The sequence below is a fragment of the Mus musculus genome, chromosome 17 (assembly GCF_000001635.26).
Source record: "Mus musculus strain C57BL/6J chromosome 17, GRCm38.p6 C57BL/6J".
Lineage (NCBI taxonomy): Eukaryota > Metazoa > Chordata > Mammalia > Rodentia > Muridae > Mus > Mus musculus.
The window spans coordinates 26,833,590-26,848,961 of NC_000083.6; the positions used below are offsets into that span (position 1 = coordinate 26,833,590).

Here is a 15,372-nt window from a genome sequence, read left to right on the forward strand (position 1 = left end):
TCTGTTAGGAAACTGGACGGAGGGGAGGGGTTCAACAAGGGCAAATAAGGTGATATTTGTAATGTTTGATGGATTTGTGGGGAGAAAGGGAAACTTCTATTTTATTTTTTATTTTATGTCTGTGGGTGTCACCACATGCATGCAGTTTTCATCCACAGGAACTGAAGTTACAGATGGCCTTGAACCACCATGTGGGTGCTGGGAACCACGCCTCGGTCCTATGCAAGAGCAACAAGTGCCCTTAACCACAGAACCATCTCCAGCCCCAAACTCCTCTTTCAAATGCAAGGAGGGGTCTACACCAAAGTCACCAGGGAGTCATGCTTCCTATAGGAGGTCATACAAGATGACAAGAGCCCTCTTTACCCCACTGTCAGTGTAGAAGCCTGTAACAGTAGGAACAGCAGAGCCAGCCTGTGCCAAGTGTGGTCCTTACCAAGCTGGAAGTTAGTGGGGCCTGGCTGGAGGCTGGCTGGTCTGTTGGAACGCAGGGAGCTGGTGTCAGCCTCCGCTTAGCTATTTCTTGAGTGTTAGGGACAGGGCAAGATACAAGACTTTTTAAAGCCTTACTTTCCTCCCACTGTACAATGAAGACAAGAAGTGACCTACCAACTGACACAGTCAGCCACTGTGGGCTGGGTCTCCCTCCTTCTTTTCCTGCAGGGTGTCACCAAGGGGAAGTCTGAAATCTGAGCAAAGAAAATGTCTCTAGAAGGAAATGGGTTGCTCAGATCCTTTGACTTCTGGGTCAAAGCAAGGGGCTTGCTTCCTCCTCCCATCCCTGCAGACTCCCAGGTTCCTAAGTGCTGCTAGGCTGTGTGTCTGCCCTGGACCACAGTGAGTACAGAGTCACCAAGGAGCAGGGCCTAGAAACCTCACTCCAGCTTTCTCCCAGGTCAAGAACTGGAGCCCACCTCCAGGGTACCTGGTCATGGATCCAGTCACCCTGACCTAGGGATCCAGTGTGAAGCGGAGCCGGCAGGGGCTTCAGGGGCAATGTGTGTTTTCAGGCAAGTTTGAGTACTACCACTGAGTGCCTAAGGAGTCAGTTCTCCCAGAACCTTCTGGATTCAAACCTGAGTGACCTTAGGTAGGTGATGTCTTTAACTTGTCTGGCTGTCGCTTTCCTCCTGGGAAGATGATAACAGAGATGTAGGGTCAGCAGTTAGTGCTATCACCCCACCCTACTCCCAGCCTGTACCAGAGGCTATAAGGCAAGGAGCCATCCTCACAGCTATCTAAATGGCGCTGGATCTAGCTTACCATCTTGTGTTACTACCTTCACGGCTCACAATGTTCTGGGGGCAGACTCTCCTCTGAAAAGCAGCAAATGGAACCAGAAGGTCACACTGGCAATCCAGCAATCCAAGAGCTGAAGCAGCTAGCATGCTTTCCCATTGAGGAATGACTTAAAAGGTTTGGGGATGGGGGAATAAGGAAATCTTCCACCAACTGGGAGCTAATTTCATCACTGTGTTACTTAACTGACTAAAAGACCTCTTTGGTGTCTGCTCTTTGCAGCACATGGAAAGATGCCAGACTCTGGGGCCTTGGAGCTGGGTTGCTGGAATTTGGGGACAAGCTCTGCCTGTGTGTCCTTGGGTAAACTCCTGCTCCTTTGGGGATGGGGACAAGATGACTTTTTCACCTGTTTTCCCAGCTCTTTCAGAGGGCTCAAAGTCCCAAAGCAGTCAGTTCACTGTTTACCTCTGTCTAAAAGACTGGGGTACCATTCACTGCTGCTCTCCAGCCAAGACCTGCTGGGGGTAGGGAGAGTTGGGAGGAAAGTCTCAAAGACCTGAGGGGCCACATGTGGGTGCTTCTCAGGTCTGGGTCCTAAGATCCCCGCTGTTTGGCTAAATTCTGGTATTTAGATACACAACCTGGTGTTGGCTTCTGGGACAATTTAAGCAAAATGAGAAGGCATGGTCAGCAGGGCAAGGCCCAGGACCTGAGTTGTGTCCCAGGAACCCAGGGTTCCATAGTGTATGGTGACATTTGCATGGCCACCCTCAAACACGTGTGTGTGTGTGTGTGTGTGTGTGTGTGTGTGTGTGTGTGCGCGCGCGCGCGCCCCTTTCCCCCCTCACTCCATCCCCCTTTTAACTCCCCACCCCATACACACACACACACACACACACACACACACACACACACACACACGTTTCCTGGTGTACACACACAAAGCAACAATAATGATGTTACTAAAGAAGGCGGGACTATTCTAATTAAGACAGGAAGTGTTCCAATCTGGCAAACCTTGGGCTGGGTGCAGCAGGGCCTGGCTGGGGAGCGGTGACCTGGCTTCACCTACTGGACCCAGATTCCAGGAGCTCACCTCTTCCACTACCACTATTTTTCTCAGAATAGTTTTAAACTGTGCAAGATCTGTTAGAGAGGTTTTTTTTTTTTTTTAAATAAACATAAAACTAACTCCCTTGTGCTCTCAGAGCGCCCAGACCTGCACCTCCCCACAGCTGAGCTCCGCCTCTTCACCTCTGGACGGGCCCCTCCTTCTTTTGCCTTTGTCATTGTTAGACCTTCTTGTCCTACACAAATCCTTTATGTTACAACTGAAAAACAAAACTAACGGGGACTTGAGTGGGGGAGGGGAGACCGGAGGCGGGCGGGTGCTCAGGGTGTTAGTTTAGGGCTCTCCTGACCCTAGACTACTTTGACTCTGGGACTGAAAACTCCTCCAGGGCTCAGAAAACCGACTTTTGCTGGCCAATGAGAGCCAGCTTGGGATTCACCTGGTTTAGGAGCCTCAAGAGTCATCCAGCTCTTTCTTCAGTAGGTAACAATTCCTCAGACCAGAGCTGAGTGCGGTTGAGAAACTGCATTGAGTGCAGATGCAAATGGATTAAGTTCCAGAAATTCTAGAAAGAATTCTGCTTTAGTTTTAGATGACTCTTTTTATCGGTACCAGGCAGCCACAGCCACAGGCGGCTTGAGTTTCCTGAGTAGAAAGAAATAGGCCTGATCCCAAGTAGCTGGTGGCGCAGGCCTTTAAACCCACCAGAGGAGACCAGAAAGAAATCCCAGCGGTGGATTTCTGAGTTCCAGAACAGCCAGGGCTACACAGAGAAGCCCATCTCCAAAAGCAAGCAAGCAAGCAAGCAAGCAAACAAAAAGTGTCTTTTTTTTTTGGATCCCTGAAAGAGAGGAGTTGCAAAGGAGACATCACAAAAAAAAACCCTTCAAGGCTCTGGATATTAATACACACACACACACACACACACACACACCCAGCCCCCCTCGCCCCCGCACTGAGGGGAGGGAGGAGAGCAGGGGTGATTTATAATATTAAGTGAGAAAAAAACCCTTATTCTGTTGTTATTGGACACAAATATACGATGAAAGAGACAGAGGCAGCCCTGAGCCTCTGCAGGACCCAGAGAGACAAAACCTAACGTTGAGAATGTGGTGGTTTCCAGAGGATTTTCCAGACTCTGAATTAGACCGTCTTGGGCACCTGGGCTGATTGGTAGAGGAGTGCTACCCTACCTGAGCTGTTAGGAGGTGGGACACTGCCTTGCACGCTGTAGCAGCAGCAGCAGCAGCAGCAGCAGCAGCAGCGGCAGCGGCAGCGGCAGCGGCAGTGGTAGTGGCAGCGGCAGCGGCAACGACAGCAGCCAGCGAACCTGACAGAGCACACTGGCCTTTTGACATTGTGACAGGATGTTGTCATCTACAAAGTGCACGAACGTGATAACCTCTGTTATGAGTTGCAAAATGAACAGACAGACAATCATACATTAAGGACATTTACAGCTACCCAGGGATGTAAGCAGGGGCGGCGACAGGCAGGATGCATTAGTTTAGTCCCAGGAAATAGATGGCTAGCAGCTGAGCTGAATACATCCCCTAGTTGTGGTCAGTGCTACCTGCCTCAGGTGCATGAGAGTTGGGGTGAGGCACACTTTTCTCTTTCTTCACACGGCCCAGCCCAAAACCCTGGCATGGGCAACTATTTGCATGCAACTGCATCTTTACCTTCTGCATTTCCCCAAGGACCCTAAATGGCAGCACCTACGGCCTTCTCCTCCACTGTGGGGGTTAGGAGGTGACACTAGCAAGCTGGTTTCCACTGCTGCAAAGTGCTGACCCAGCCTCACTAAGCCGGGCTTCAGGGGCTCACTGCAGAGCTCAGGACCTAAACTCCACAGCAATGTCGTGACTGCTTATAGGGTTGCTGCTGGCCCTACCGACTTTGTGACCTAGCCACTGCTCCAGAGCAGCGAAGAAGACAAAGCCAGTATCCACAAGCGGAGGTTAGTTATCCAGCCCTGAGTACTGGGGTTAGAGACGCTGAAGTAGAAAAACTTGGGACACCCAGTAAGAAATCCCCACAACTACAAGCCCCCATTTTATCAAACCTGTTCTCTCATCTGTAAAACCTGCAGAGCGATTATGTTGGTCAATCGAAGCTGTGTTAACTACAGTCAAATTACTGCCATACCGAGAGATGCCAGTCAGGTTGGAGAATCGCCCCATAACTCACACATGGACTCTCACAGTCCCCCCCACCCCACCCCACCCTACCCTGAGATAAATGTGAGCACCATCTCCCATCCGGTTTAGGTTTGGCCTCTGTGCTTAGCTGAAAACAGGCAAAGGACTCCAGGGGCTTCCAATGAGGGGCAGAGTCTCAGGGAAGCTGGACAAGGGCCCTTGGCTCTTCCGTCGGTAAAAGAGCTGTGGCGTTAAGCAGACGACTTAGGGTGCTGCTCTCCCCTCAACGCCCAGCAACAGTGAATCAAGTTGGCCTGAGGATGGGCGCTCTAGGATCAGCTTTTACTCCTTCTCTGGTGCGAGAAGACGCTGAACTTCCTTCTACACCCATTAGCTCACAAGCAAGTCATAAAACCCCTCACGCCCTCCGCGGGTAACCTTGGAAAAAAAAAAAAGGCCGCCCTCGGGGGGGGGGGGGGGAACGGAGGACTTCAGAAAACACCTAACGAGGGGTGCGGGGTGCCTCAGCTTTTATGAGTGCAGGTTCTATTAATGTGAACTATGCCTGTGACCTGGAGGGGCCTCTGCGCTCGCTCAGAAATCCTAAAAGAAGCCCGCGTGCGTTAGCGCACTCACTTTAATGGGAAGAGGGTTCTCATTTCTTACAACAGGTAAAAACATAAATACGGGTGGGTGGGCGACGGCAAGACAACCAGGGCCCGGGCGCCCGGCCCAGGCTCCCGGTCCTAGTGTGGAATCCGTCGAAAGTGCCCGTGACCCTGGAAGGGCTCTGCCAGGTCCGAGACACCAGGCTACGTCAATAAAGTGGGATGGATCGGAGAAAGGTCCCAGGCCTGCGCGAGGGTGGGTGTGAAATCTGAGGGACAGGGCATAGTGGGAGCTTTCCCATCCCCGGAGTCATCGCCCTTCTCCTAAAGGTGGGAGTCGTTCCGGGGCGCCCCAAACGGGCTCTTTCCCTACCAGGCTCGGATGCCGTGCAGCGTGGAGACGCCCGAATTGCCCTGCGGCATCCCGGGACTCTGCACGGTGTTCAAGTCCCCGACGCCAAAGTTCACGAAGTTGCTGTTGGCGGAGGCGGCGGGGGGCTGCGCGGCGGGGGGCGCAGCGGGGTAGGCGGCGCAGCTGTAGCCGGGACTGCAGGCCGCGCCGCCGTAGCTGGGGTAGGGGTAGGCGTTGTAGCCATAGGCATTGAGACCCACGCCGTAGGCGGGAGCGTAGGCCGCGGGGTCCCCCAGGCAGGGCTTCCCGTCGCGCACCAGCACGGGCACCGCGATCCTGCGCGCGGGCGGCGGCGGCGGCCCCAGAAGCTCCAGAGTCTGGTCCTGCCGCTGTCGCTTGCACTTGTAGCGACGGTTCTGGAACCAGATCTTGACCTGCGTGGACGTGAGCTTCAGCACGCTGGCCAGCTGGTCGCGCTCTGGCGCCGACAGGTACCGCTGTTGCTTGAAGCGCCGCTCCAGCTCGTAGACCTGCGCCTGCGAGAAGAGCACGCGTGGCTTCCGTCGCCGCCGTGCGCGTGGTCTCTCGGCGCCATCCGTCTCGGCTTTGTCCAGCTCCACTGCCTTCTGCAGCGCGCACAGCTCTGAAGGGGAAGAGAGGCAGAGAGGTGGCGGGTTAGAGCGGCGGGCCGGGGACCTCAGGGCCCTTGTAGGGGTGGCAGGGAGTATCACTCTGGTCCTATGCCGGACACCCAGCTCCGCTTAAGCTAATCGCCGAGTGCACGGGCTCGCTCGGTTCGATGTTGGCGCAATTGCGCATCTGGGAAATGCCTAAGTGGCTTGGACAAAACAAAACAAGAGAAATCTCGGGCGCCCTATCCCAGACCTCTTCCCCGGATAGTTAGCGTTCTCTTAACAGTCTGGGATTTAGCTTTAGCTTTTCTGGCTGCAAAGAAAATAAAGTCATGAGGATGCTCGGAGTGAATTACATTAGGAATACTCCGGTTTGTCCCTCGGGTGGTCAGCTGATGTTGGCATGGCTTCTGGACTTCCCAGTACCCGGAGGAGGACAGAGGCCTCTACACCAGCCCTGCGGGATTCCGGTTGGTAGCAATAAGTTCTAATCCTCCTCCAGTCCTTCTCCAATGTTCCTGGACCTTCTCTCTGCTCCCAGGGAAAACCTAGGAACGTCCTCTAACTCGCAGAAACCATTGGGCCTCTCTGGCTTTACTCAGCACAGGATCTGGGCCTGGGACTTCCCTGCTCCTTCTGTGAGCTGGCCAGGAGCCCCTCTCCCTACTCTGAGATATTTGGTATTCGGCCACCTTCGGAAGCCTGCTCTTCACTTCTCAGTGTCTTTATTCGTTCCGTATTTCCCAACAGTTCCCAGAAAGGAATTTCTGCCTGATCCTGCCTGGAGATTGTACTAGAAAAACAAAGCCAACCCCAGCTCCTGGGATCCGCAGCATCGCATCTCAAAATCACAACCCGGTCCCCAGACTCCTCTCTTTTGGCACAAAGGAGGCAAGGCCCAGAAAGGCAGGGTGGGCTACACAAGGCCCAGGATACACGGGGCTAAGCTTTCGGTTTAGCAGTTCTCAGTGTCTCAAAGTACCCCCAAATCTGGAAGAGATTTTAACTCTCCAGTACGAAGATTTGTTCTAACGCGGATTGTTAGATAGCTTAACTTTGTAACAGATCCAAGAACAAGGCCCTAACCTACTGGGGTTTTGTAGGCCGAAAACAACATTTTAATCTTCTCTCTCTCTCTCTCTCTCTCTCTCACTCTCACTCTCTCACTCTCTCCCTCTCTCTCTCTCCCTTCTTTTTTCCTGACCCTCTAAATTCGGCGTTCCCTCTAAACTTCGGACTGACTGCGGGACAGCCTGGAATCTTATACTCCAAACTCCCCGCGCCCAGCCTTCACCCCGGACTGAGCTACTGTCAGGCCTGGGTTTCTTGGCTCAGGGTTTTGGACATGAAAGCGATTCCAGAAGGGAAGAGCTTGAGGTTCTCCTTACCTTTTTTATCCGCCCGAGGGTCTTTGGCTGGGTCAGGGTCACCGTAGGCTCCCGGGTAAAATGTGGGGGCGGCTGGGAAAGCAGGAGAGCACTTGGGGGGCGAAGGCGCGGGGCCCATCTCCGCGCGCAGCTCTGCCAGGCCGGACGCTGCCGCCTCGGGGCCAGAGTAGGCCTCGGGCTTGAAGGCGGCCAGCATGCAGGAGGCAGGGGCCAGGGTGGCCTCGAGGCGCGCAGACAGGTCCCCAGACGCCAGGCTACGCTGCTGCTGCTCCAGGTTCAGGATGTCTTTGACTGAGAAAGGCGTGGGTGTGAGCGCAGGGCTGGGGAACATGGTGGCGACGCAGGTTTCACAGCGCCAGGTGGGTAGCAGAGAGTGGTGCTGCCCACCCCTGGGGACAGCCTCCCCGCATGGTGCCCGCCGCCCGCCCGCGCACCCGCCTCTCTGCCCTGGATGTGGCGCGCGGCAGCAGGTAGCGCGGAGCACCAGGGGCAGAAGAGGCGGGAGCAGGCTGGAGTAGGGGGGATTCAGCCTGCCATTGGGCCAGGGGCCTGGATGACAGGAGCGACGGGCAGTTCTGCGTCACCTAATATAGACATAGGGATGGGAAAAAAAAATCCTGCTCAGCTTTTTTTAAAGGGGCCGCGACACATTTGGGATAGTCTCCCACTCCTGCAAGGAGATTGCTCCTCGTTAGCCTGAAAATCCCAGCCAGACACACTCAAAGAAAATACCTGATTCTGTTATGCTGAGTCTAAACGCAGGGTTGGGGGTGGGTCGAGGATTTGAATAAATATTCTTTGCACTGTGTCCTGTATCACTAAATGGGCTGGTGAGGATGGATTGAAAGCCAGAAGAGGGGGGTTATTTTCAGGGATCAAGACTATGACTACAATATTGTTTACTGAAGTCTGCCTAAGAGTAGCCTGCATAGAAAGAGAATCACAGAGAAGACAGTTGTTCTGGGACGAACACTGAGTTTAACACATGAGTTTAAGAATTGGATTGGGGAGCGGTAGTTAATTTGACCTACAGGACCAAATTCAACCCAGGAACCCAGAGGGGCCCCAAGGGGTTCTGAGCTGAATGGAAAGGTGAAGTGGCTAATTGTGGGGTGGGAGTGGCCACCTGCTTCAGACTAAGCGGTGGGGCCAGGCACCTCTCCAGAGAGAAGGAAGCATTGTTGGGGAATTGACTCTTCCTGGAGGAGAGCTGCCTTCTGGGTTGTCTGCCTGGATTCTCCTGAAGCCCAAGCTGCTTCATTTTTCACCCTCCTAGGCCACCACAAAAGTCCCAGACCCTTTCTAGCCCGATCCTCCAGGGCCTTCCTGGGCTTCTACTCCACGGGGCAGAGGACAGATCAGGCAGGTGGAGGGACATTTTCAGTCCAGTGCTGCTTCTGTCTGAAAACTGTCAGGGTTTAAGGAACCCAGGTTCTGTACTAAGACAACTGTCTGGATCTAAGGAACACTTGGGCCCTCCCAGACCCAACAGAGTGGGACTTTTTCCTGCTGTAATCTCAAAAAGAGAAGGCACATCGATTCCAGGCAAAACCTCCCCCACCGAAGGTATATGGTAAGGCTAACCTCTGGGAGAGCTTGGGCTCACCACACCGATTTGCAAAGGGGATGTGCCCTTGAAAATTCATGTGGTGAGGGTCCATCACCTGTTTTCGGATATAAGGATTCCCAGAGTGAACAGATCTGTGAGTCAGAAGGCACACAGATATGAAGGACGAGTTGGCCACCAGAGGAGAGGCTTTTGGAATAGAAACGGAGTGTGAGTGTAGGGTCAAAGGTTAGCTAAACAAGTCACTCTTAAGTCATGAACCCAAAGTCCAGAGATCAAAACTTTTGTGAGTGCAGAGTGTGAACTGTCCCTCCTGGCAGGGCAGTGTGGGCCATTGGGCGCTGGCAACCATCTGGGCCATAGTGAAGCCAGCAAAGGCCTGATTTGTGTTCCTTCCTGCTTTTCCTCAAACCCAAACTCCCAAGGCCTTGGGTTGTCTTCAACTAAGGGAGAAGGAGACCCAGCTCCAGGCAGACTGTGAAGCCCAATTCCAGGCTCCAGTGGTCAGCACCAGACTTGGGAGCCATAGTGAGATCTCAACCCAGGGACCACAGAGCATCCTAAAGCTGGTGCTCTTTGTCTTCCGCTGTGTCCCTCTCCAAGCAGTCCAAAGCCTTTGCCTTTTTTCGCTTTTGTTGTTTTGTTTTGTTTTGTTTTGTTTTGTTTTGTTTTCCTCCCTTGCCACAATTTCTGGTTACATTACAGTTACTGTTCTGAGCCAACCTAGCTTGGGACCCTCCCGAGATTGAAGATTGGTTTGTGTGGGTTGGACGGATGTCTATCACCCAGGCGGTGACGTCTGGCAAACGAGCCACATCCGATTCAATTAAATGTCTTGCTGAAAACAGCTTCGGGCGAGGGTCCTGGGAGTCCTGTTAAGTGAATCGGCTGGCCCTGCGGATCGCGATGACAGTTTGAAAGATTAGTGTGAGCTGACGCCTGAAATATTACCGTTTAATTGGGGGAGCTATATTGGGGGCCGCATCCGGGATCCCTGTTTTAAGTCTTTTTTAAAAAATAGTTTTGAGAGGGGACGTTTCCTTTGCAAATCAATGTGGTGAGGATTTATCACTTTTTTCGGATATAAGGGCTTCCAGAGTTGACAAATCTGTGGGTCAGGTGTCAAGAAAAAGGAAGAAAACTCTTCTAATTTGAACAAAATCAGTGACTTTCCCACCCCTACAACCTTGGTGAAAAGGCCCTGGCCTTTCTCTTCGGGGAGGAAACAGGACAGAGTGAGACAAATAGGCAGAACAGAATTGGGGTGACCTGTGGGGGTTTCTTTAGAGAGCTGTCCAAAGCACTTTCCAACGTGGCTTCTGTCCTGGCTGTCTTCAAATCAATACCAAAGGACATATATATTGCAGTGTGTGTCTGTGTGTGTCTGTGTGTTTGTGTCTGTGTTACAATGGCTGGGAAGGGGCGCATCTTTCTCCCCAAGGGTTTTTGGCTCAACCTGCCTTGTGCTCTGAAAGGCACAACCTTCAGTTGAAAGGGACAGAGACAAAGGAGACTGGTGGAGACAGAGAAAACTCTGTGGAGTGATTTCTTTGCCTTTTAAAGACTTGGTGCTTTAGGATTAGTCAAATTCCGGGGTAGCTCCAGCGCATCCTGCGTAAATAAATTATTATTGATTGAAAAGCGATCAGCCCGGCCCGAGCGCCCCCCCTTTCCTGCAATCAGCCGCGAAAAGTATATATGATTAATTGAAAGATAAGCTGCAACTATCACCCGGAATGTCATTAATGCGCCGGGGAGACGTCCATTGGAGACAGGCAGCGTTATCCGTAGCTTTATCTTCAACAACGCCTCGCTCTCTTGGCCCGCGCCAGGGAAACAGATGGGGGTTTCTGTCTGGGACGCTCGCCCCATGTTTATATTTTGGGAAGAATCGCAACTCTAGGGAGTCCCCGGCGGGCCCCCTGATAAATGAACATTAGCACTTTTTCGGACTACTGTATCAACAAAGGGGCCGCTGTGCAGCAATAATTGGCGAGAAAGCAAACAGAGGGCCGAGAGCGCGACTCTGCTCTTCGTCTGGCTGATGGATGAGCAGCGCGGCCGCCCCTTGGCCTGGCCCGTGCTTCCTTCCCGCGGGTAGCGCAGGGCCGGCCAGCTCTGCAACGAGGTACACCTACGGCTTCAGGTACTCAGCCATCCGGAGCCGGCGGCGCCCTCGGAGGTGGTGCGTCTTGGGTCCTCTTGCCAGACCACCTGGCTAAGAGAAGAAGGTCGCAGGGGAGAGTGACTCGCTCAAGGCTACTTACCCAGTCTAGAAGCGGTGATCGCCATTTCCTGTTTGTCTGTGGAAGAAAGCAAGATGCCTGCTGCCAAAGAGAACCTGGGAGTCTCCCTACACTGTCATTCAGAAGGAGAATTCTTCACAAGGGAGGAGGCGGTGGGGGACGGAGATAGACAGAGACACAGAGAGATACACAGAGAGAGACAGACGAATTCGATATGTAATCACCCCGCCCCCCCCCCTTTTTTTTTTTTTGCTAAGACCTTATTGAGAAAGATTTCATTCACCATACTCCACAATCAATTTGAGGTCACCCACGCCCAAGAAACTTTCAACCTTCAACCTCCATGCACCCTTCTCAGCCCCAGTCACCACGAATCTACTTCCTGCCTCTATGGATTCGCATCTCCTGAGTGGGTCATACAAACAAGCTCATACAATAAGTGGCCCTTTGTGTCTGGTAGCTCTCAATTATCATAGTCTTTATCACTTCAGGTTGTGACATTATCTGTATAGCGAAATACTATCCAGTTGTGCGAATATGCTATCTTTGTTGACTAGTTCATTAGTTGATTGCTATTTGGGTGTTTGCGCTTTTTGCTATTCTGAATAATCTACCTTCGCAGACTGAGAAAACTTTCCTCTGTTCCCCTATTAGCATCAGAGTTTCCTGTGATAGTCTGTTCTTGCACTATCCTGATTACACACACACACACACACACACACACACACACACATAAAACAAGTTTCCAGATTTTCGTTTTGGGCTGACCTCACCTTATCCGCCAACAATCCTGCTTTCTAGATCATCAGGCAGAGCACTAGAATACTAACTCCAAATATTTGAGGTCCTGGTCACAAGCCTAGCTAGGACTTTTGGCTCTGCTCCACGGTATAAGGACTGAGCCAGGCACAGAGCAGCCCCTAAGGTGCTGTTTTCAAGGCAAAGCTATCCTGGTCACAGAAAGAATTGAAACCCACAGAGGAGAGAAGAGGAACAACTGGGAAAGGAGTGTGTGTCTGTCTTTCTGTCTGGAGAAGTCGGGACTTCCACTTGTTTCTTGAGGACTCCAGACTTAACTCCCTTTGGGGCATTTGGCCTGGTTTTCTCCACCCCTTCATCTGCGCTGACCAGGTGGGTAAATGCTTGCCAAACCAGCCGTACCTGAGTGTGATTCTCAGGAATCTTACCTCCACAAGTACACCAGGGCACGCATCCACCCAGATTCACATACAACATACGTACTATGATCTTTAAGTGTTAGTCATGGTAAGGATAATAATTTGGAATGTTTGCTTATTTTTGAGGGAGAGTGAATAGGCGAAAAGGTTGAGAAACCATAGGCGATTGCTTTAACATGTTGCCAAAGACACCATAAATAGAACTGAAGAAAAAATAACCGAGAGAGAACAATAGTAGGAATACATAATGAAATTATGAATTTTAATAATATACCTAGAACATGTTCTAGTAAATCAATAAGGAAATTACTCAACAGAACAATTGTAATATTGGCTAATATTGGCCAAGACTAGTAGAACCTTTCTGGGAAAAAAAAAGGGGGGGGGTGGAGAAGAAAGTAAATAAGAAAGAAATAAAAGTTAAGAAGTGTCAACTAGACCAGAGAGGTAGATGGTATATATCAGATATAACAAAAGTAAAAATAAAAAAAATCGACACCCCTAGCTTTCCAATAAATAATAAAGTTGAGCAAAACTAGGGGGAAAAATCTTCACATCCATTTATGCTGTGGCTGTAATCAAATGGAGGAGGGCTTTGCCTCGCATTCCCGAGGCCTGAGCTTGATGCCGGGTCTGCTGGTTTCTGTGTGGTTCAATGGAGGAATAAATCGAAAATCCTCTCTGGAACAGTGTGCTTCTGTCAACATGTAAAATGCACAAACCACACAATGGGATGTTTTCGCGTCCAGTATCTTTTTGCAGATACACGTGCATATGCAAATAAAATACTTCCTCTGTGCTTTAACTTTTTTTAAGAATGAAAATATTTTTTAAAAATCCAATCCAGTGTATTTATTTTGGAGACAAGTTAAAAATCATGTTGTACCAAGTGAAATTGCAAATGTAGGAAGAGAAAGAGTTCCATTTATATTTATATTTATATTTATATTTATATTTATATTTATCAGTATGACTACATTTTATGATACATTAAGTATTAAACATGATACAGGCTCTTTCCTCTCTGGTACACTGTGTATGTAAGCAAGCTCTCTATCACTGAGCTTGGTTTTACTTGTTTAACATTGTGTGTGTGTGTGTGTGTGTGTGTGTGTGTGTGTGTGTGTGTGAGAGAGAGCACAACTTGCTGGAGTTAACTCTCTTGTATGAATTCAGATCCCCAAGCTTACTAGCAACTACCCTTTACCAATTGCCAGCATCTGTCTGTCTGTCTGTCTGTCTGTCTGTCTGTCTGCCTGTCTATCTATCTATCTATCTATCTATCTATCTATCTATCTATCTACCTACCTATCTACCTATCTACCTACCTATCTATCTATCTATCTATCTATCTATCTATCTATCTATGGTCTCAAGGTTAGTCTTGAGCTCCCAAGACTGCACTGTCCATTTTTATTTTTGTTGCTATTTGGTGTTCTGTAGCCAAACCTGGCCTCAAGCTCCAATCCTTCAGCCTCAGCTTCCTAAATATTGGGATAAGAGGTGTAAGCCCCTATAACTGCTTGTACTTTATTGGGAAGCTAGTTTGTTTTTTTTTTTTTTTAAATTGAGGATTAACAAAATGTTAAAGGAAGCTTTGAAGGATGAATTTGGGGGAGAAGATCTATAATTAAACATAGTATATTATAGTAATCTTGAACCAACAGAATTTTGTTTGCTTTCTTTTGTTTTTGCTTTTGAAGTTATGGAAGTATCTGAACCAGAATTCTGGGGGCAAAGGTTAAAATTGTAGCTTTGTATGCCTTTCCTCTCATTTTGGAATTTTAAAAATCAAAGTTTGTGACAGAGAGCCCAAGTGGCAGGCAAGTAAACTCACCACACCACGGTGGGTCAGAAAAGATCCCAGCCTCTCTCCAGCAACATTGCCCTCTGGCTTTTCTCTGAAGTGGTTCTTGGTCTCAGAGCACCCACCTGAAGGCATACTGGAACAGGCTCACGGGAGACAGCTCCCACACCTCTCAAAGCACCAAGGGGGAGTGGGAGAAGGAGGCTGGCCAAAAGGTGTTGTTAAAGACCCCCCCCCCCCCGTACTGGCTCAGATGGGGGAGGAGATCAGCAGCCTAGCCTAGCTTCCTTCCCTGCACGAGTGGGGAGCTCTAAGCGCCTTTCTAATGAACCCCCACTAGATCTAGAGTCTTACTAACCAGATTGAGGTGACTCTTTCCTATCTTGGGGTACAGGAATTTGTACAAATATTTCCTACATGGTTCACTTATATACACTGGAAACTTTCGTGATCCTAGAATCTTTCACTTCTCACGGGGCTACCTTGGACCTCTTGACCTCATAGGGACACCACTTTCAGATTCCACTTTCTCACAAGGAAAGGTTTCCAGGTAGAAGTGTGCCAACCCAGCCTTCCCCAGAATGACCAGGTCAGTCCCTCTTTGCCTAGAGCGGGAAGTGAGCTGCAGCTTGCAGGAGCCAGAGGGACGCATTCCCAAGCCTTCCAGAGCTCAGTCCAATTGCCCTAGGCTACTGGAGGAAATATGCACGCCACACCTAACCACCAGAAAACGTCTGGGTCCTCCTTTCTCCTCAGAGTTAAATATATTAAAAACAAAACAAAACAAACACACAAACAAACAAACAAACAAAAAACAGAGTTGAATGTTAACAGTATTCCCCTTTGCAAAGAACTTTGTGAACTTGATCAAGCCAGACTGCTTCCTGTCCCTGCTGAGAAGCTGTGATTGGTTTCCTTAGCAATAGATAAAGCAGTTGGAACAATGACTACTTTTATTTAAAAAATAGATTCCACATCACAAAACCAAACAACAAATGTGGAAAGGGGAGATTTATACAGCAAGTCCCTTAGCCTCCAGTTGCCGTAACCAAGACATATATACATACATGTGTGTGTATGATGTATACCCACATGTATGTAATACAATACTATATATATATATATATATATATATATAT

General features: G+C 50.0%; 1 protein-coding gene across 2 annotated transcripts; it reads right to left on the minus strand.

Annotated features, from left to right (window-relative positions):
* Positions 1-5,074: 5,074 nt before the first annotated feature.
* Positions 5,075-11,399, minus strand: Nkx2-5 (NK2 homeobox 5). Of its 2 annotated transcripts, XM_006523797.4 has the most exons (3): positions 11,270-11,399; positions 7,436-8,019; positions 5,075-6,058 (listed from the first exon to the last, which is right to left on the minus strand). In XM_006523797.4, the coding sequence occupies exons 2-3, from the start codon at positions 7,764-7,766 to the stop codon at positions 5,433-5,435; spliced, it is 957 nt and encodes a 318-aa protein (XP_006523860.1). In that variant the 5' UTR covers positions 7,767-8,019; positions 11,270-11,399; the 3' UTR covers positions 5,075-5,432. The 2 variants fall into 2 exon arrangements, with proteins under 2 accessions (XP_006523860.1, NP_032726.1); NM_008700.2 differs by lacking the exon at positions 11,270-11,399 and having other exon boundaries at positions 5,076-6,058; positions 7,436-7,976.
* Between the last annotated feature and the right edge of the window lie 3,973 nt (positions 11,400-15,372).